Genomic DNA, 22,307 nt, shown 5'->3' on the forward strand with positions numbered 1-22,307 from the left:
AGCGACCTTCCTCCTATATGGTGACCACAACACCCCTCATGGACTTCGCTTAAGACGTACTCCATTTGGTCGAGGCGTAGGCACTTGAGCAAGGGTTGGTGGAGCCCTCGTTTGTACAACTGCCCTTGTATGATCACATACTTGGAGGCTTCCCTCCTAGTTACTTGTGCTTCTTTTTCATCTGTGGGCGTTTCGCCGTGTTCCAGGTATCAGAAGATGGGATCTATCCAGGAGGAGGGTTTGGGGTCTGGATTGCACATAGGATGACTGCTGATTCCGTTGCCAACCCTTAGATTAGAGATCTGTTTCCTGTTCCAGGTTTGGTGCTTGCTAGCTTGGAGTGAAGATCTGCTCGGGCGTTCCTTTCCTTGGGGACATGCTGGACTACAACTTCCTCGAAGCTCTTGCATAATTCTTTTACCCTTTCTAGATACTTTTGCAGTAGTGTGTCCCTGGCCTGGTAGTTGCCGTTTATTTGGGATGTGACGATCTGGGAGTCACTACTAACTTCTATTCTTGATGCTCCGACTTCCTTAGCTAGGATTACCCCTCCTATTAGTGCCTCGTATTCTGCTTGGTTATTTGAGATTGGGAAATCGAACCTAATTGACTGCTCGTAAGCTACCCCTGCAGAGCTCTCGAGGATAATCCCGGCCCCTCCGAACATTTGGTTGGATGCTCCATCAACATGGAGCTTCCACCGTGTGTTTGGTATCTCGGGCGCTTCTCCTGCGACTTCTACCAAGAAATCTGCCATTGCCTGGGCTTTGATTGCCTGTCTGGGCTCGTACTGCAAGTCATATTGGGACAGCTCTACTGCCCACGCCATCATTCTCTCCGTGAGGTCGGGTTTTTGAAGGACTTGCCAAATTGCCTGGTCGGTTCTTAGGATTATCTTATGCCCTTGGAAGTATTGTTTGAGCCTTCTCGACGAGGTTATCAGGGCATAGGCCAATTTTTCCAGCTTGGTATATTTTAGTTCTGCTCATTGGAGCACTTTGCTGATGAAGTATACTAGGCGCTGAGTCTTGTCTTCTTCTCGGACAAGGACTTCCGCCATGGCCTGTGTGGTCACTGCTAGGTACAGGTAGAGGGGTTCTCCTTCTTTGGGCTTGCTGAGTACGGGAGGTTTTGAGAGCACTTTTTTGAAATGGTTGAACGCTTCTTCGCATACCGGGGTCCATTCGAAGATGATTCCTTTCTTTATTAGGTTAAAAAATGGGAGGGCCTTCTCAGCCGAGACTCCGAGAAATCGGGATAGAGCCGTGAGCTTCCCGGTTAGTCACTGCACGTCTTTGATGCACCCTGGGCTTGTTATGTTGAGGACAGCTTCGCACTTGTCTGGGTTAGCCTCTACCCCCCTTTGTGTTATCATGAAGCCTAAAAATTTTCCGGCCTCCATGGCAAACGCACACTTCAGTGGGTTGAGCTTCATGTTAAATTTTCTTAGTGATTTGAAGATAGTTTAGAGGTCGTCCATCAGGCTGTTTGGTTTCGCCATTTTTACTAGGACATCGTCGACGTAGACCTATACCATCTTGCTGATGAGGTCATGGTAAACCTTGCTAATCAGTCTTTGGTAGGTGGCCCCTGCGTTCTTTAATCCAAATAGCATTACTTTGTAGCAATAAGTGCCTCTTGGTGTTATAGACGTTGTCTTCTCTTGATCAGGTCGGTGCATCTATGAAGCTGAGGAAGCGATATCCTGCTGCCGAGTCTACCAAGGTGTCGATGTTGGGGAGGGAAAAACAGTCTTTGGGACATGCCTTGTTCAAGTCAGAGTAGTCGACACACATTCTCCATTTTTCACTAGCTTTTTTGACTGGGACAACGTTGGATAGCCATGTCGAGTATTCGAGTTCTCTGATGAACCCTACTTCAAGTAGCCTGGCTGTTTGTTTGGCGACCTCATCGGCCCTTTCCTGGGACATTTTCCTTTGCCGTTGTGCTACTGGTTTTGCGTCTAGTTTGACGGCTAGTCGGTGGGATATGACATGGGATCCAAGCCCAGCATGTCTGACGGCGTCCATGTGAAGAGGTCGCCATTTGCCCTTATAACTTCCATAAGGGGGCCTTTGAGTTCATGGGGCAAATTTTTGTTTACGAAGGTAAACTGTTCTGCCGACTTTCCTATCTGGAACTTCTCCATGTCCCCTTCTGGCTCTAGTCTTGGCTTGTCTTCCACCCTCACATCTAGATCGGCCAAGAACACACTGGCCACCCTCTTGGATTCCTTCCTTAGGGAGAGATTGGCATTGTCGCATGCGACCGCCGCTTCCAAGTCTTCCCTAACAGAGGCAACCGTTTCTTTATCTGTCACGAACTTCATTGTTAGGAATCTGGTGCATATCACTGCTGAACATTCGTTGATGGTTTTTCTTCCTAAAATGATGTTGTAGGCCGTAGAGTCTTTGAGGACTATGAAGTCCGCCATTACCGACCTCCTAGCGTCACCAGCTCCAAGGCAGATTGGAAGTGAGATCATCCCGTCGGACTTTATGTAGTTGTCGCCTAGCCCTATGACACCGTGTTGGTGGGTCTTAAAGTCGGACTCCCTAAGTCCCATGGCATCAAACACGTTCCTGAATAGGATATTGGAGTCAACTCTAGTATCGATGAGAATTCGCCTGACCAACCTGGTCCCAACCATTGCCGTGATCATTATGGGAGGGTTCTGGGCCGAAGGATATCATGGGAGGTCCTCCGTTTGGGGTGGCGGGACCTCTCTTCGAAATAGAGAGGATCCGGGTATCCTTCTTTGCTGCTGACTTAGACTTGGGGGGTATCGCGTCCGATTACAATGTTTACCACAAAGGTCGGGGGGTTGTCAGTGGCCCCTGTGGGTTTTTGTCTCACTTTGACGATCATGCTTCGATCTTCTTCTGAGCGCTCCCGTTCTCGTCTTCTTGGCTCTCGGATAAATCGGGAGAACTCATTCAACTTTCCTTCCCGGATGGCCTGTTCTAAGGTGTCTTTGAGGTCGAAACAGTCTTGAATCTTGTGCCCGAAACTCTTGTGATAGTCGCAGTAAAGGCTTTTGTTGCCTCCCGTTCTCTCTTTCAACGGCCTGGGTCTGGATAAGATTCCCTTATCCGCAATTTGCTGGTAAACTTCCACTATGGGCGCCGTGAGTGGCGTGTAGTTTGTGAACCTTCCCACTCGTGGGGGTTGTTTGTACTGTTTGGTTGGGGTTCCGTCCCTGGGGGCCTCCTTGTATCTATCCACCTGGGGGCCTTCTTGGCTGCTACTACCTGACTGACTTCCTCATCATTGATGTATTCTTTGGCCACGCTTTGAATTTCCTGCATAGTCCACACAGGCTTAGTTGTGAGGTGTTTCCTAAAGTCCTCGTTTAGCAAGCCGTTTGTTAGGCAAAGACTAGCGACCGAGTCCATGAGGCCGTCAATTTCCCAGCATTCGTCATTGAACCCGTCCAGAAACTTTCTGGTCGGTTCTCCGGGTTTCTGGGTGACCCCTAGCAAGTTAATCGGGTGTTTTGCCTTGGCTATGCATGTCGTGAACCGAGCCAGAAAGCTTTGGGAGATGTCCGTGAAGGTCGTAATGGGCACTTGTGGGAGGGCGTTGAACCATCGGATCGCTGGGCCGGCCAGCGTTACAGGGAATGCTCGGTATCTGACCGCATCGCCTACTCCTTTCAAGTTCATTCTTGCTTCAAAAGCTGTTAGATGCTCCTGGGGATCCTTGGTCCTGTCATACCTCATGTCCGTTGGCTTGTCGAAATTCTTCGGAAGCCGGACTTTGAGGATTGAGGGGTGGAAGGGGGTGGCCCCCATGATTATGGGTTCTTGTTGTTTCCTGTCTTTCCCTCTTTGGGATTCCCCGTGGCCCTCGGACTTGCCTTGGTGAGGTCGAGTGGTCGCCTGCGTGTGTGTCTCGTCGCGCTTTGTTGGACTCCTTTCTCGGCTCTCTAGCCTTTGGGAAGGAGAGCGGGTGCGGGTGCGAGATCGGCTGGTGTCGTTGCGGGAGTGGCTGACGTCTCCATGGGATCGGCTCCTCGCTGCCAGCTCCCATTCTAGGTTTTGTACTCTGTGTCTGAGTTCCTGCATGATCTTGGCGCCATCGGCTCCTGTCCCCCCGTTAGGGATGCCTTTCGGGGGTTTTGGTGTAAATCGGTGGTATGAGCCGTCGAACTCGCCCTACTCAGACAAGCCCCTCCTCCTTCGCGAAGCTCCTGCGACGTAGGAAGTCACTCCATGTCCACAGGGTCCCCACAGATGGCGCCAATGTTCGTTACCTGATGATCTCGGGTACTCGACGGGTCGGGTGGTGATGAGTAGGGGAGCGGGTGAGACCCTGAGCTGACGTGGAGTGAAGACAAAGATGCGAGCTGATGACGCCGAAGGCGGTGTGAAGCATGGTGGTAGCCACCTGCAAGGACACTCCAACGATCAAGTCAGCGTCCGTACGATGTGATAGTCGAATTAGGTAAGAGTGTTACGTACCTTGGGGGGAGAGCTGACCTCTCCCCTTTTATACTGTGTGGGGCGGACCCTGAGAATGACCTAGCCCACTGCCCAAGAAGCTTCCACGAGCTATCGTAATCCACGTGGGAAGGGCAGGTCGTTCCGGACCCCGGGTCGGGGTTTCGGGTCATGATCTGAAGGTACCAGCCCGACTGGTGTCCTAGGCCGTACGAATGGTAAGTTGGGTATGCCCTGGGTCGGGCGTTCTAGGGCTCGACCCGTCGGACTCTCTTTTGTGAGGGGTGCTTTGGGCCTGGGTCAGGGGTGGTGCCCCGACCCGACGGCTAGTAGGCTGGACTCAACGTTCCGTAACATAAGTGTATGAATATTTAAGTTAGATGAATAATATAGAAGTCAAACATATTTGGTCAAATATATCAAATTATCTAATAATTTATAATTCTATTTTTATGTGAAGATATTAACAGGGGAGTATCCACCTCTTAAGAAAAATATTCATATGGTGACCATTTTCACATGAAAATAATATTGTAAATCTTTAGATGGTTAGTCAAATATATTAAATCATCTAATAGTCCACAATGCTGTTATCACAAGAGTTTTTCCACCTCTTAAAGAAAATATTCAAGGTGGATACTCCTATAATGACATCTTTATACGAAGATGACATTATAAACTTTTAGATAATTAGTCAAACATATTTGGTCAAACATATCAAATCATCTAATAATCTATAATGCTGTTTTCAATATCATCGGGGTAAGTATCCCCAAATCTTAATAACAAGCCCTGCTTTCTCCTTGTGCTAATACTTCAACCCTGCCGTCTTGTTTTTTCATCTTTGCAATCACTTGATGAATTCCTCAAAATTAGATAGAAGTGGTGTGGCTTAGTGGCGGAGCTTGAAACGAAATTTTGGGGGTGCGCCAGATAGAAGATAATTGTCAAGATGCTTTTGATATGAATCTCATTTAAGATAAGCTCGTCTAACCTCATCTTTCTGATTTGGGTAATATTGTCAAATTTAAAACCATTTTTCAGGGTATCGTTCTAAAGAATTAAGGTCAAACTCATCAGATGTAACTCTTTAAACTTTTGAAGGTTGTATCTTACTTTCTTCGTAATTCATTAAAGTAGAAGAACTATCTACAAATGTTGATATTATAAAAGTTATATGTTTTACTTTTTGAATATTAGCCTTCCTCTTAAAAAATGCATCATCAACTCTTTTTTTATGACTATTTTATATAAAAATTTGAATATATATACAATAAAATATGTAAAAAAGAAATTAGAAGGACAAATATTAAAATTTATAATATTTATTGAATTTTTTTATCAATTTATACACATACAATAATATCAATACTTATTGAATATTCTAATATTTTTTATCATATAAAAAATTAAATTAAATAAACGGTAAAATATAAAATAATATTAAATTACATAAATAAAAAATACCTAATTTTTTATATTTGAACTCAAAGGTAAAGGGAGTGTTGCTTATTGAATAGAGAGCTGCGAAATACAAATACACTCAATTCATTCCAAATCTAATATATTTTGAATGTTTAAAACTAAAAATTATTGTGCAATAAAAACAAGAGATGAAGATTAAACTTTGGTATTTTAAGTCATAATAAAATATTTGAACCAACTGAACTATTTTTTATTTTTTAAAAAAGTATTACTAATTTTTTTAATAAAAGTTTGGGGCCATAGCCATCCCTTGTCTGAACTAAGTTTCACCACACGTGAAACAACCATAATGAATTCTTTCACATCTTCTGATTGTAATAGAAGAGAAACATCATCCGTTAAGAATTTGAATCCTGGTTCCAAAAAAACCAAACAACACAATTAGTAGTTTCATATAAACTGAAAGATGAAAGATTATCACATAAAGGAAAGTATCTGAATTGTATTATCATTGAATATGACGACAAAAAATTATCAAACAATTCTATATCCATATTTTTTATAGGATAAAACAACTTCTTTTGGGTTGATATATGAAGGAAATAACAATACCAGAAAATTAAGCATGTCGAGTTTGGTGTGAGGCCTTGATATAAGCAAGAACCTAAAGAGAACAATTAGAAAAAATTAATAATTAAACCATCTATATAGATATAAAATTTAAAGAATAAATATGAGTGAAGAATTACCCCCTTGTTTGTCCAGTGGATTCAACAATATAGTTCATGCCTTCCCAAAGAAGTGCAAGTGGAACCCAATGGGGAGGATACTTAAACCGCGCAACATCCAAAATAAGTACCATGTCCTTGCCAACATGATAGCCTCCGATAGGAGAATAGTGCCCAGCTCCGGTCTGCAGTGTTCATTACAATAAAATGTATGCACCAACATTGTCTTAGTTGTTCCCCAAAACAGATTCAATCATCAAGCAAACAGGTCCAATTATGATAAAATTTGGAAGGACAATTTCAAAAACCATCAGCATACTTGTTTCAGAGCAGCTCTGTAGTATGATACGATTACATGACATTCATCAGAAGTTGAACATTTGGTGACGTATTTGCGAAAATCATCGATAGTGCTATGGCTTGCACGAAAGGGTTCAGCTTTTGCTCCAGCACAATGAGCTATTGATACTAGTTTCTCAAATGAGATGCCGTTAGCTTTTACCTTTTCCAAAGGTACACAAGAATCTAACATTGATTCATCAAACCATCTCCAAGGTCCTACACAAATAAAATTTTCCAAAGGCAAATATATTGAATAGTAGAAGTGGAAAACCAAGATTGATTAGATTTCATCATTTGAAATCTAACTACAAATCAGAAACGCAGATATTAAAAAGTTTACAATATATACATAGATCAATTTTGATGCATCCACATAGATGGTTCAACATTTTTCATCCAGAAACATGTCTCTGTTTGCGGCATTCAAAGTAGTATAAGTAGTAAAGTAAGTTACATATTTTAGTTGACAGGTATTATATGGATGGTTAGTTGTCTAGTGATTCTTTTTATTCTTTTTCTATTATTTTATTCTTTTGCTTTTAAGCATTATCATTGCATACAAATTAAACTGTAATAGGAGATATTAGGCTACTAAGAGTAGTGGAACTGAGGGCTAGGATTCAGTCTAGTATTGTATTTGGTAGTCAAAAACTGTAATTAATATCTCAATTTCAAAATACAAAATTTTAATTTCTACAATATTATCAGAAAACTTTAATAATATTTATTTTTAAAAGGGTAGTGCTCACCTATACTATTCAGAATAACCATCGGATACCAGGATAAATAAACATCTCATATCATAAAACTACTCATCTAAAAAATTTAAGCTGATTTTAGGGTTCACCAAAGATCGAACTCTTGACCTTTCGGATCTAGAACTCTAATATCATATCATGAAACCACTCATCCCAAAAACGTAACTTAATAGGACAATGTAACACTAATGATTATATCTCTAATACTTCGTAAACCTCAATTGTACACATTATACGCTTAAGTCATTGACTCCCCTATACTTTCCCTTTTTAAAAATATCCTTATCTAACTTTTTATTATCCAACTCTTCCCTCCTTTCCCCTAAAAAGGGGGACAAACCAAAGCTGCGAAACGGCAGGACAGTCGGCGAGAGTATTTTAGTAACTTCATATATTTCAATTTTTATTTTTATTCTAAACTAAATAGAATATTAAAACGTAATTCAGTGCACTCTACATCAAACAATACAAAAGATCTAATTTCTGTCTCTCAGTTTGCCGAATAAAGGAAAGATATATAATTACATTGATGGAGGCAAACTAACCTTTCCATTTCCTTCCAGGGTCGATGGCAAGAGCATTCAAGACCATCGATAGACTAGCGAGACCACAATAAGTAAGCTCACTTTGTGTTTGGAAATAGGAAATCAAACTATTGAAGCCTTGCATAGTTCCATTTTGAAATGCTTCAAGGAAAAGTTTCTATCCTTCAAAAAAGGAAAAATAAAGTAAGATAAATTACATAGAAAGTAATAAGTACAAGAGAGGAAAGTTTCAAAGAAACCATGATTATAACCAGGTATTTGCTATATAAATTATAAAGAAGCTAAATAGTAATTATAATACATATATATACCTATACGCTTATAATTGTACAAGCACATGATGCATCAATAAATTGGCATTAAGAGTGATAGAGAATGGTTTGAAGCAAGTATTGACCTTGCCATTGCTGGAAACGAAATCAACCGCAGAAGGCGAGGGAAGAACTCGTTTGTAAAATCCTTTAACCATTATGTTCTCTGGCGGCAGTGAAGGTGAATGGAGGAAGCTGTTGGAAGAAGAAAATCAGTTTTTCTTTAAAAACAAAAAACGGTTAGAATATGAATATCCATATTTGAAATTATGGCCAGAGGCAGAAAGGCGAAAGCACATCATAAAAATGAGTTGAGTTTTGGGTCATGTCGTTGTTGGGCCATAATAGTCGGAGTTTGAATCCGTAACAAGATTAGAAGATAATTCAAAAACACTCTATAGTAAAACACACTGATTGATTTCCAATTGGGCATATTTATGATTATATTTGTATTTGATTTAGATTTATTGCATAGAGATTTGTCTTGGATTGGGAAGATTATTATTCTATAAGATTTACTATTTAGAATGGATTGATTTGATTTTTTATTCCCCTTTATAGAGGTTTCTCACAAATCATCGCACAATTACACTACAATCCAGACAAATCTAAAACCCAGAGCACATACATTTGCCAGCCTTCAAAGATACTAGACGCTCGTATCCTTCAAAATTCTATCCAGCATTTTTTTTTCTTAAGGCCAATTTTCTTTTGTTTTTTCGGCGGTTATTATTATTATTATTTCTTCGTTGTTATAATTATAAAGGAAAGAGTTTATTTTTGCTAGTTCTCACTTTGTTTTTCAAATATTAGGAAGAATGTCTAAATGATAATTTTATATTATGTTGCGGCTTGGTCCAGCTGACCTCCTAGCCGATCCGGCCTAGCATACGATCTAACCCAATCCAAGCGGACGTTCAGCAGGGCACCACACGCCCGGACCCTGACCTGAACACTTCTCCTCCAGGGAGTCAGCTACCTGACAGCTGGAGTTAGGAAAGTTCTAAGAAGGTGGACCTATCCTCATGGGACCCACCCCACTGACAGGGTATAATGGGGAGGGCCCTACCCCTCCCCAAGGTACATCATCATCACCTTACACTCCATCCACCTAGATACCTTTTGACTTGGGCGTCAGAGTGTCATTGCAGGTGGCACCCCCCTTATCCCTCGAAGAGCTCGGGAAGTCTGCTACGCACGCATCTCGCCCCTCAGATCCAGATCAAGGCTGTTCCCCACCTTCACACCCAGGAGACATCCCCGACCCGTCCGAAATCCGCGTAACCGAACATTGGCGCCGTCTGTGGGGACTGGCCTGAATGGACTTTCTGATGGGTCCTGTGGAGGCAGGCAATAGAGCCGAACGCAGGGGAGAAATGGCGCCCCGAAGCGGTAGGGTAGCCTCTGTGGCTTCCTCCCGTGAACGTACGAGGTCCCCTCTACAGCAACCCGAGCCATCATCGCGCTCCCAGGAGAGACGCCCTTTTGGAGGAACAGGCAATGACAGTGCCAGAATAATGCAGGAACAACGACACAGGGTGCAGAACCTGGAACGCGAGCTGGCAAGCCGGGGGCATCACCAACCCACTCCCGAACAAAATTGCTCCCGAACTCCACAAAAGAGGGGTAGAAGTCCCCGAAGAAGTATTCCAGACGCGCACCGAACTCCCAGTCAGAATCGGACAGTCATAAAGAAGAAAGCGGGGAGATGCCAAGAAGACAGCGAGATCCCGTGATTTACACCCGACCCACGAGGAGACAAGCCGCGGAGGAGAACTGAGAAGACAACAGAGAAAGACCAAGGAGAACACGACGTCCCGTAATCATGGGAGCAACCCCCTTTCATCATTCTATCCTCGAGGTCCGCCTACCGAAGCACTTCGATAAGCCAACAGACATGAGGTATGATGGAATCCAAGACCCATAAGAGCATCTGACGGCCTTCGAGGCCAAGATGAATTTAAAAGGGGTAGGCGACGAAGTGAGATGTCGCACCTTTCCGGTCACCTTGGCAGGGCCTGCAATTCGGTGGTTCAACAACCTCCTGCAAGGCTTTGTGGCGACGTTCTCGGACATCACACGTGCCTTCCTAGCTTAGTTCACTACACGTATTGCAAAAGGCGAAACACCCGATCAACCTCCTTGGGGTGACGCAAAGAGCAGGCGAACCGACCAGAAAATACCTGGATAGGTTCAATGACGAGTGCTTGGAAATTGACGGCCTAACCGACCCGGTGGCCAGCCTATGCCTGACGAATGGGTTATTAAACGAGGATTTCAGGAAGCACCTTACTACCAAGCCCATATGGACTATGCAAGAGATCCAAAACGTGGCTCAGAAGTATATCAATGATGAAGAAGTTAGCCAGGTCGTGGCGGCCAACAAGCGGTAGGCCGCTTATAACCAAGCTCGATAGCCCGGCAGCGGAAAATGGTCAAAGGAGCACTCCAAGGACGGAGCTCCAGCCAAGACCTTCAAGCCGTTTTCCAGGGTAGGGAAGTTTACCAACTACACCCTATTGGCAGCCCCGATTATGGAAGTCTATCAACAAATTGTCGACAAGGGCATCTTATCCAAGCCCTGACAACTCAATGATAGAACAAGAGGGAACAAAAACCTCTACTGTGACTACCATAAGGGCTACGGCCACAAAAACCAAGACTGCTTTAACCTGAAAGATGCCTTAGAGCAGGCGATTCTAGAAGGCAAGCTGGCAGAATTTTCCCATCTCATAAGGGAACCTAGGAGACGGGAGCGTGACTGAACTGGCAATGACAAGAGCCGTGCCGTGAGGCAGAGACAAGAGCCCGAGGAGGACGGTGAACGTGGTCTCACTATCGTGAATGTCGTGGTCGCGAGAGACGCGACTCCTAGATCCAAGTCGACCAGCAGAAAAGATGCCAAGGTTTTAGCCGTGTCCTCGTCCAGTCACATGTCCCCCTCCAAGAGGATACCTTCAATATTATTCGAGCCTGAAAACCAATGGTTTGATGACTTGCCGGAGAACCTTCCCATGGTAATCACGGCTATAGTCGGAGCAGGCCTAGTAAAGCGAATCCTAGTAGACACGGGGGCGGATTCGAACATAATGTTCCGCAATGTGTTCGATGCCTTGGGCCTCCGGGACACCGATCTGAAGACCCACCAACACGGCGTTGTCGGCTTGGGCGACAACTTCATCAAACCTGATGGGGTAGTCTCCTTGCTAGTATCCATAGGAGGAAGACAAGGAAAGAGGTCGGTAATGGCAGAGTTTGTGGTCTTAAGAGACTCTACGGCCTACAACATTATCCTGAGAAGAAAGACTATCAACAAGTTTGGAGCAGTGATCTCTACAAAGCTGCTGATGATGAAGTTTGTTGCTAATGATGGATCAGTTACATCCATAAGGGAGATTTGGAAACGGCGGTCGCATGCGACAACGCCAGTCTCTCCTTGAGAAAGAAGTCCAAATAAGCTTTCGGGGTTTTCTTAGCCGACCTGGACGTGTGAGTCGATGACAGGCCGAGGCCAGAACCTGAGGGAGACCTCGAAAAGTTCAAGATCAGTGACTCGGAAAGTGATTTCACCTTCATGAACAAGAACCTCCCCCACGATTTAAAGGAACCGCTGGTGGATATGATTCGAGCAAACGGTGACCTTTTCGCCTGGACCCCAGCCGACATGCCGGGGATTGATCCCCAAATCATGTCACACCACCTAGGCGTAATGACGAAAGCTAAGCCAGTGGCACAAAGGAGGAGAAAAATGTCCAAGGAAAGGGCCGAGAAAGTGCCAGGCAAATGGCCAACCTCCTAGAAGCAGGTTTCATCCGGAAACTGGATTACTCGATGTGACTGTTGAATGTGGTCCTAGTTATGAAGCCCAATGGGAGGTGGAGAATGTGCGTCGACTACTCTGACCTTAACAAGGTGTGCCCCAAGGATTCTTTCCCCCTTTCCAATATCGATGCTCTTGTTGACACGGCCGCGGGGTACCGGTATCTGTGTTTTATGGACGCATACTCAGGCTACAACCAGATATTGATACACTGGCCAACAAAGAGAAGATGGCATTCATAACGCCAGGGGGAACGTACTGCTACAAGGTGATGCTGTTTGGATTGAAAATGCGGGTGCCACAAACCCAAGGCTCATGAAAAAGATATTTAAGGATCTTATCGGCAAGACGGTGGAGGTTTATGTGGATGACATTCTGGTAAAGACCACCAAGGCTGAAGACCTCATCAGCAATCTGGAGACTGTGTTCGCATCTCTACGGTAGCACGGCATGAGGCTTAACCCGCTCAAATGCGCTTTTGCCGTGGAAGTCGGGAAGTTCTTAAGCTTCATGATAACCTAGAGAGGGGTGGAGGCCAACCTGGAGAAATGCGAGGAAATCCTACAAATGAAAAGCTCGGGATGTGTAAAAGACATCTGGAGGTTGGCGGGAAGGCTCACCGCACTATCCAATTTTCTCAGAGCCTCTGCTGCCAAGGCTCTGCCATTCTTCAACTTAATGAAAAAGGGGATAGCGTTCGAATGGATGCCGGCATGTAAAGAGGCCTTCAAGCACTTCAAGGAGATACTCTCGACACCACCTGTCCTCGGAAAACCTAAGAGTGGAGAAGCGTTGTACCTATACATGGCAATAACTGACGAGGCTTTGGCGGCAGTCCTAGTACGAGAAGAGGGAAAAATCCAGCAACCGATCTACTTTGTAAGTAAGGCATTGCAAGGGGTGGAACTGAGGTACAGTAAGCTGGAGAAGCTAGCGTACGCGCTCCTGACCTCCTCCTGCAGACTGCGACAGTACCTCCAAGGACACTAAGTAATCATCAAGACTGACCAAGCAATTCAGCAAGTACTCCAGAAACCTGACTTGGCGGGCAGGATGATGACCTAAGCAATAGAACTATGTCAGTATAACTTGCAATACGAACCCAGGCATGCAATCAAGGCCCAAGCAATGGCTGACTTCCTGGTCGAAGTAACGGGAAGCCTCCTCGAAGAAACGAGCACACGGTGGAAGCTCCATGTAGATGGAGCCTCCAACCAGACGTTCGGAGGAGCAGGGATCATCCTGGAAAGCCCAACCGGAGTCGTATACGAGTAATCGGTGAAGTTTGAGTTTCCGGTGTCTAACAACCAATCAGAATATGAGGCCTTACTGGCCGGATTAGTCTTGGCAAGAGAGGTCGGGGCAGCCAGAATTGAAGTGTGTAGTGACCCTCAGGTCGTCATATCGCAGATTAATAGGACATACCAAGCCAGAGATTCACTATTGCAGAAATATCTGGAAATGGTCAAGAAGCTGAACGAGGAGTTTTACGAAGTCACGGTGCATCACGTACTAAGAGAGAAGAACACCCGAGCAGACCTCTTATCGAAACTAGCAAGCACTAAGCTGGGAATAGGGAACCAATCTCTAATTCAAGGCTTAGTAAAGGAACCAACGGTGACCCTGCATGTGACGCAGGCAACCGACCCTCCGTCCTGGATGAACCCAATCATTGATTTCTTGGAAAAGGGCAAACTCCCTGAGGACGACAAAACGGCGAAGGCATTAAGAAGAGAGGAAGCCAAGTATATGGTAATACAAGGCCAATTGTTCAAGAAAGTGCTTAGTCAACCCCTATTGAAATGCCTGCGTCCCAACCAAACGGACTATGTGTTAAGAGAAGTCCACGAGGGATGTTGCGGCCACCACATCAGTGGAAAGGCCTTGGCTAGAAAGCTTGTCAGGGCCGGATACTATTGGCCCTCAATGGTAGCGGATTCAAAAGAATTCGTAAAGAAATGTAGAAGATGCCAGGAGAATGCCAACTTTCGTAGGGCGCCAGCAGCCGAGCTAAGCCTGTTGATGGCCTCATGGCCATTCTCGCAATGGGGAGTCGACCTTCTAGGGCCTTTCCCGGTTGGACCTGGGCAAGTCAAGTACCTAATCGTCGCCATAGACTATTACACAAAGTGGGTAAAAATTGAGCCGTTGGCCAGCATATCCTCGGCCAACTATCGGAAGTTTATGTGGAGACAAGTGATAGCCAGATTTGGAATACCTGAAGTCGTCATCTCGGACAACAGGACACAGTTTGCCGATAAAAATTTTGGAGAATTTCTCGTCGGCCAGGGCCTAAAGCAAATGTTCTCGTCTGTAGAGCACCCCTAAACCAACGACCAAGTTGAAGTGGCGAATAAGGTCATCCTACAAGGTCTCAAAAAGCGACTCGATGAGAATAAGGGAGCATGGGCAGATGAGTTAGCCTCAGTCCTCTAGTCCTACCATACGACTTAACAGTCATCTATCGGAGAAACGCCCTTCCGACTCACCTATGGAATAGATGCGATAATACCCGTAGAGATTGGGGAGCCGAGCTCACGACTACTTTTTGGAGGAGTCAAGGAGGCCATATAAAAAGACTTGGTGGATGAAGCTAGAGAGATGGTCCACTTGTTAGAAACGGCGTTAAAACAAAGAATGGCCCTGCGCTACAATGCTAAAGTACTCAAGAGAGAGTTTTAGCAGAACGACCTGGTCCTATAGCGCAACGACATTGTTTTCCCGACACCGGGGGAAGGAAAGCTGGCGGCAAACTGGGAAGGTCCATACAGAGTAAAGGAGGTGCTCGGCAATTGCGCTTACAAGCTACAACGGCTGGATGGCAAGGAAGTTCCGAGAATCTGGAACACGGGCAATTTAAAGAGATTCTATTCCTAGGCGACAAGGAACACCAACCGAGCAGGTGGCCTCCCACTCTAACCAACTTAGTAAGACCATTTTATGTTGAATTATCTGTCCATGTCATATATTTGCTATCACTTTGTGTTTGGACCATTTACCTATACTATTCATCTACTATTCATCACCTCTTTTTCGCATTTAATATTATTAATTAAATTGCTACGATGAGTAACCGACGTCATAACGACACGGTATACTGGGACTAATCACCCCGGGAACCACCAAAGTAACAAACACCACAATGTGCGGCTACTAAAGTGATAAAAGCCACGACCTGGCTTCACTAATTACCAGCGAAAAGGTAAACAAGTAAAAGCAAATAGCTTATTACCAACAAAACGGAAAGAGAACATAAAGTAAAGTGATTACTGACAAAGCGGGAAACAAACACTTTGTTACAAGAGACGCAAAGCTACTTCTTCGGCATGTCAACGATCTTGCCATCCCTGATGGTCTTGAAAACTCCAACGGCCAAGGTATTGAAGTCAGGAGGCAACAGCTTTACTTGAGCTTTGAGGGCCTCCTCGGTCATCAAGATGGCGTTCTTGCCCTGCTTCACGGTTTCTTTATACTTCTTTTTAAACTTAGCAGCTTCAGCCGCTCCTGAAGCGACTCGACTTCAACCTTGTATTTATTATTGACTTGGACAGAGGACTCGAGCCTGTTCTCTAGCGACTGCGTTCCCGCCAGGGCGAATTCCGCTTTCCTCGCTATGGCGGCTCCCCAGAGCAAGGTACGATACATCCACCTCGCCTGCGAAGAAAGATCCCCGCCATGGAAGAAGTCCTCCGTGCCAGGGAGCACTTGCGGTGGCTACTTTCAATCCTCTCGGGAAAATGATCCTATGCGGCTGTCACTCGCATGGCTAATCGTCTGGAGGCATCACCCATGGTTGATGGCTACATCCTATCCTCGCAGTGAAAACTACGCTCACGCGCTCTGTCACAGCACGGCTAATCACTGGTTGGTTCCTGCGCCTACTGGAATAGAACCCCTTGATTCTTTTGCGTCTGTCACTAACGCCCAACACTTGCAAGTTTGAAGCACGTCACAGTCATTCATTACCGGAATCCTACTCGGAATACCACAGACAAGGTGAGACTTTCCGGATTCCCAGGATCCTACTCGGAATACCACAGACAAGGTGAGACTTTCCGGATCCTCATAAATGCCGCCATCTATCTAGCTTATACCACGAAGATTCTGTTGGGGAATCTAAGAGATACACATTCAAGCTCTGTTACATGTAGAACGGAAGTGGTTGTCAATCACGTGCGTTCATAAGTGAGAATGATAATGAGGGTTACTTATCATCACATTCATCATGTTCTTGGGTACGAATGAATATCTTGGAATAAGAATAAGAGAGATTTGAATAAAAGAAAATAGAATTGCATTAATACTTGAGGTACAGCAGAGCTCCACACCCTTAAACTATGGTGTGCAGAAACTCCACCGTTGAAAATACATAAGTAAAAGGTTCAGGCATGGCCGAATGGCCAGCCCCCATGTGGTCACAAGACCGAATGATCAAAGACCTAAAGTGATCAAAGATATCTAATACAATAGATAAATGTTCTATTTATAATAAACTAGCTCCTAGGGTTTACATGAGTAAGTAATTGATGCATAAATCCACTTCCGGGGCCCACTTGGTGTATGTTTGGGCTGAGCTTGATTAATCCACGAGCTGAGGCTTCTCTTGGAGTTGAACTCCGAGTTATGACGTGTTTTGGGCGTTCAACTCCGGATCGTGACGTTTTTCTGGCGTTTAACTCCAGACAGCAGCATGAACTTGGCGTTCAACGCCAAGTTACGTCGTCAATCTCCGAATAAAGTATGGACTATTATATATTGCTGGAAAGCTCTGGATGTCTACTTTTCAACGCCGTTGAGAGCGCGCCATTTGGAGTTCTGTAGCTCCAGAAAATCCATTTCGAGTGCAGGGAGGTCAGATTCCAACAGCATCAGCAGTCCTTTTGTCAGCCTTCTTCAGAGTTTTGCTCAAGTCCCTCAATTTCAGCCAGAATTTACCTGAAATCACAGAAAAACACACAAACTCATAGTAAAGTCCAGAAATGTGAATTTAACATAAAAACTAATGAAAACATCCCTAAAAGTAGCTCAAACTTACTAAAAACTATATAAAAACAGTGCCAAAAAGCGTATAAATTATCCGCTCATCACAACACCAAACTTAAATTGTTGCTTGTCCCCAAGCAACTGAAAATCAAATAGGATAAAAGAAGAGAATATACTATAAATTCCAGAATATCAATGAATATTAATTTAATTAGATGAGCGGGACTTGTAGCTTTTTGCTTCTGAATAGTTTTGGCATCTCACTTTTTCCTTTGAAGTTCAGAGTGATTGGCGTCTCTGGGAACTCAGAATTTCGGATAGTGTTATTGACTTTCCTAGTTAAGCATGTTGATTCTTGAATACAGCTACTTATGAGTCTTGGCCGTGGCCCTAAGCACTTTGTTTTCCAGTATTACCACCGGATACATCAATGCCACAGACACATAACTGGGTGAACCTTTTCAGATTGTGACTCAGCTTTGCTAGAGTCCCCAGTTAGTGGTGTCCAGAGCTCTTAAGCACACTCTTTTGCCTTGGATCACGACTTTAACCACTTAGTCTCAAGCTTTTCACTTGGACCTTCATGACACAAGCACATGGTTAGGGACAGCTTGATTTAGCCGCTTAGGCCTGGATTTTATTTCCTTGGGCCCTCCTATCCATTGATGCTCAAAGCCTTGGATCCTTTTTACCCTTGCCTTTTGGTTTTAAGGGCTATTGGCTTTTTCTACTGCTCCTTCTTTTTCTTTCTATTTTTTTTCGCCACTTTTTTTTTTCCGCAAGCTTCCTTTTTCACTGCTTTTTCTTGCTTCAAGAATCAATTTCATGATTTTTCAGATCATCAATAACATTTCTCTTTGTTCATCATTCTTTCAAGAGCCAACAATTTTAACACTCATAAACAACAAGATCAAAAATATGCACTGTTCAAGCATTCATTCAGAAAACAAAAAGTATTGCCACCACATCAATATAATTAAATTAAATTCAAGGATAAATTCGAAATTCATGTACTTCTTGTTCTTTTGAATTAAAACATTTTTCATTTAAGAGAGGTGAAGGATTAATGGATTTTATTCATAGCTTTAAGGCATGGTTACATACTAATGATCATGAAGTAGAGACACAAAACATAGATAAACACAACATTAAAAACCGAAAACAGAAAGAAATAAAGAACAAGGAATGAATCCACCTGAGTGAGGGTGGCGCCTTCTTGAAGGTCCAATGGTGCTTTTTGAGCTCCTCTATGTCTCTTCCTTGCTTCTGTTGAATGATTCCTAGTAATTTTGGTGTTTCTACCCTTAGTTGCTTCCAATATTTGTGTGGAGGATAACTTATTCCCTGAGGTATCTCAGGGATCTCTTGATTTGCAGCCACATGTTCTACCACTGAGCTATGACGGCTTATAGTCTTTCCATCTCCCAAGACTCAGAGGTGGAAGCTTTTGTCTTCCCTTTGAGGTTTCTCTGGCCTTAGGTGCCATTAATGGTAATGGAAAAGCAAAAAAGCTATGCTTTTACCACACCAAACTTAAAATATTGCTCGTCCTCGAGCAAGAGAAGAAAGAAGAGAGGAAGAAGAAGAAGAAGAAAATGGAGGTGAGTGAGGGGAGATGGATTCGGCTATATGGGTGGGATTGGGTGGGAAAGAGAAGTTGAATTGTAAAGGTAGGTGGGGTGTATGGGGAAGAGTGGATAGATGTAGGTGGTGAATGAAAAATAGAAGGAATGACCATGAATGGAAAGAGAGAGGGCGAGGTAGGTGGGGATCCTGTGAGGTCCACAGATCCTGAGATGATCCTGTGGGGTCCACAGGTCCTGAGGTGTCAAGGAATTCCATCCCTGCACCAAATAGGCATGTAAATTGCCTTGGCACACCATTCTGGCGTTTAAACGCCCATTGGTGCACGTTATGGGCGTTCAACGCCCATGTAAAGCATGTTTCTGGCGTTGAACGCCAGTTTCATGCTTGTTACTGGCGTTCAGCGCCAGTTTTTCCTCTCTGGGCACATTCCTGGCATTCAGCGCCAGGATGTTGCTTGTTTCTGGCGTTCAGCGCCAGAATGGTGCTCTGTTCTGGCGTTGAACGCCGGCCAGATGCACCTTACTGGCGTTGAACGCCAGCCCGTGCGTCCTCCAGGGTGAAAAATGTTTTTCTTCTGTTTTTGACTCTGTTTTTAATTTTTTGATTTTTTCGTGACTCCTCATGATCATGTACCTAATAAAACACAAAATAACAATATAATAAAAATTAGATAAATAAACTTGGGTTGCCTCCCAACAAGCGCTTCTTTAATGTCAATAGCTTGACAGTGGCTCTCATGGAGCCACAAGGTGATCAGGTCAATGTTAGTGTAGTCCCAACACCAAACTTAGAGTTTGGATATGGGGTCTTAACACCAAACTTAGAGTTTGATTGTGGCCTCACAACACCAAACTTAGAGTTTGACTGTGTGGGTTCTTCTTGACTCTGAACTGAGAGAAGTTCTTCATGCTTACTCTCTTTTGTCACAGAGGGATGGCCATGTGCCTTAAACACAAGGTAGTCCCCATTCAATTGAAGGACTAATTCACCTCTGTTGACATCTATCACAGCTCCTGCTGTGGCTAGGAAAGGTCTTCCAAGGATGATGCAATCATCCTTTTCCTTCCTAGTGTCTAAGATTATGAAATCAGCAGGGATGTAAAGGCCTTCAACCTTTACTAGAACGTCCTCTACTATTCCATAAGCTTGTCTCAATGACTTATCTGCCAATTGCAATGAGAACAAGGCAGGTTGTACCTCAATGATCCCTAACTTCTCCATTACAGAGAGTGGCATAAAATTTATCCCTGACCCTAGATCACATAGAGCTTTGAAAAAGCTCATGGTGCCAATGGTACAAGGTATTAAGAACTTGCCAGGATCTTGTTTCTTTTGAGGTAGAGTTTTCTGAATCCAAGTATCTAGTTCACTAATGAGCAAGGGAGGTTCACTTTCCCAAGTCTCATTACCAAACAGCTTGGCATTCAACTTCATGATAGCTCCTAAATATTGAGCAACTTGCTCTCCAGTCACATCTTCATCCTCTTCAGAGGAAGAATAGTCTTCAGAGCTCATGAATGGCAGAAAGAGATTTAATGGAATCTCTATGGTCTCTGTATGGGCCTCAGATTCCCTTGGATCCTTAATGGAAAACTCCTTCTTGCTTGAGGGACGTCCCAGGAGGTCTTCCTCACTAGGATTTTCGTCCTCCTCCTCCCTTGTGCATTCGGCCACATTGATCACATCAATGGCCTTGCACTCTCCTTTTGGATTTTCTTCTGTATTGCTTGGGAGAATACTGGGAGGAGTTTCAATGACTTTCTTACTCAGCTGGCCCACTTGTGCCTCCAAATTTCTGATGGAGGATTTTGTTTCATTCATGAAACTGAAAGTGGCCTTTGACAGATCAGAGACAATATTGGCTAAATTAGAAGTGTTTTGTTCAGAATTCTCTGTCTGTTGCTGAGAAGATGATGGATATGGCTTGCTATTGCTTAGCCTATTGCATCCACCATTGTTAAAGCCTTGTTGAGGCTTTTGTTGATCCTTCCAGGAGAAATTTGGATGATTTCTCCATGATGGATTATAGGTGTTTCCATAAGGTTCACCCATATAATTAACCTCTGCCATGGCAGGGTTCTCAGGATCATAAGCTTCTTCAGAAGCTGCCTCTCTAGTGTTGTTGGATGCATGTTGCAGCCCATTCAGATTTTGAGAGATCATGTTGACCTGTTGAGTCAACACTTTGTTCTGAGCCAATATGGCATTCAGAGCATCAATTTCAAGAACTTCTTTTTTCTGAGGTATTCCATTATTCACGGAATTCCTCTCAGAGGTGTACATGAATTGGTTGTTTGCAACCATGTCAATGAGTTCTTGAGCCTCTTCAGGCGTTTTCTTCAGGTGAATAGATCCACCTGCAGAATGGTCCAATGACATTTTCGAAAATTCAGAGAGACCATAATAGAATATATCTAATAGGGTCCATTCTGAAAACATGTCAGATGGACATCTTTTGGTCAACTGCTTATATCTTTCCCAAGCTTCATAGAGGGATTCACCATCTTTTTGTTTGAAGGTTTGAACATCCACTCTCAGCTTGCTCAGCTTTTGAGGAGGAAAGAATTTATCCAAGAAGGCAGTGACCAGCTTATCCCAAGAGTCCAGGCTATCCTTAGGTTGTGAATCCAACTATATTCTAGCTCTGTCTCTTACAGCAAAAGGGAAAAGCATGAGTCTGTAGACTTCAGGATCAACTCCATTCGTCTTTACAGTCTCACAGATCTGCAAGAACTCAGTTAAAAACTGATAAGGATCTTCAGATGGAAGTCCATAAAACTTGCAGTTTTGTTGCATTAATGCAACTAGTTGAGGCTTAAGCTCAAAGTTATTGGCTCCAATGGCAGGAATGGAGATGCTTCTTCCATCAAACTTGGACGTTGGCTTTGTGAAGTCACCAAGCATTCTCCTTGCATTATTATTATTATTTTCGGCTGCCATGTCCTTCTCTTGTTCGAAAATTTCTGAAAGGTTGTTTCTGGATTGTTGTAATTTAGCTTCTCTTAATTTTCTCTTCAGAGTCCTTTCAGGTTCTGGATCAATTTCAACAAGAGTGCCTTTTTCCCTGTTCCTGCTCATATGAAAGAGAAGAAAACAAGAAAAGAAAGAGGAATCCTCTATGTCACAGTATAGAGATTCCCTTATGTTAGTAGAAGAAGAAAGGGGTTAGAAGAATGGAGATGGGGATTCGGATTTTTGGATGAAGAGAGGTGAAGAGAAGTGTTAGTAATTAAATAATTAAATAGAAGAAGAAAAGAGAAGGAAGATTTCGAAAATAATTTTTGAAAAAGAGGTTAGTAATTTTCGAAAATCAAAGACAAAATATAATTAAAATTAAAATTTAAAACAAAAAGAATTTTTGAAAAA

General features: G+C 43.7%; 3 protein-coding genes and 1 non-coding gene across 4 annotated transcripts; 2 read left to right on the forward strand and 2 right to left on the reverse strand.

Moving 5' to 3' along the window:
- Positions 1–289: 289 nt before the first annotated feature.
- On the reverse strand, positions 290–829 carry LOC140173257 (uncharacterized). Its single transcript, XM_072196066.1, has one exon. The coding sequence runs from the start codon at positions 827–829 to the stop codon at positions 290–292; it is 540 nt and encodes a 179-aa protein (XP_072052167.1).
- Positions 830–5,963: 5,134 nt separating this feature from the next.
- Positions 5,964–8,822, reverse strand: LOC112799809 (glutathione gamma-glutamylcysteinyltransferase 1-like). Its single transcript, XM_025841825.3, has 6 exons — positions 8,638–8,822; positions 8,241–8,397; positions 6,915–7,153; positions 6,617–6,780; positions 6,480–6,531; positions 5,964–6,280 (listed from the first exon to the last, which is right to left on the reverse strand). Exons 1-6 carry the CDS (start codon positions 8,707–8,709, stop codon positions 6,266–6,268), a joined length of 699 nt encoding a protein of 232 aa, XP_025697610.1. The 5' UTR covers positions 8,710–8,822; the 3' UTR covers positions 5,964–6,265.
- Positions 8,823–11,484: 2,662 nt separating this feature from the next.
- LOC140173258 (uncharacterized) lies at positions 11,485–12,815 on the forward strand. Its single transcript, XM_072196067.1, has 4 exons — positions 11,485–11,960; positions 12,056–12,330; positions 12,408–12,531; positions 12,620–12,815. The coding sequence occupies exons 1-4, from the start codon at positions 11,485–11,487 to the stop codon at positions 12,813–12,815; spliced, it is 1,071 nt and encodes a 356-aa protein (XP_072052168.1).
- Positions 12,816–21,378: 8,563 nt separating this feature from the next.
- LOC112804316 (small nucleolar RNA R71) lies at positions 21,379–21,482 on the forward strand. The gene has a single exon (XR_003202928.1). It is a non-coding gene; the product is annotated as a small nucleolar RNA R71 (small nucleolar RNA).
- The last annotated feature ends 825 nt before the right edge of the window (positions 21,483–22,307 follow it).

Source organism: Arachis hypogaea, chromosome 5 (genome assembly GCF_003086295.3).
Source record: "Arachis hypogaea cultivar Tifrunner chromosome 5, arahy.Tifrunner.gnm2.J5K5, whole genome shotgun sequence".
In the NCBI taxonomy this organism is placed as follows: domain Eukaryota; kingdom Viridiplantae; phylum Streptophyta; class Magnoliopsida; order Fabales; family Fabaceae; genus Arachis; species Arachis hypogaea.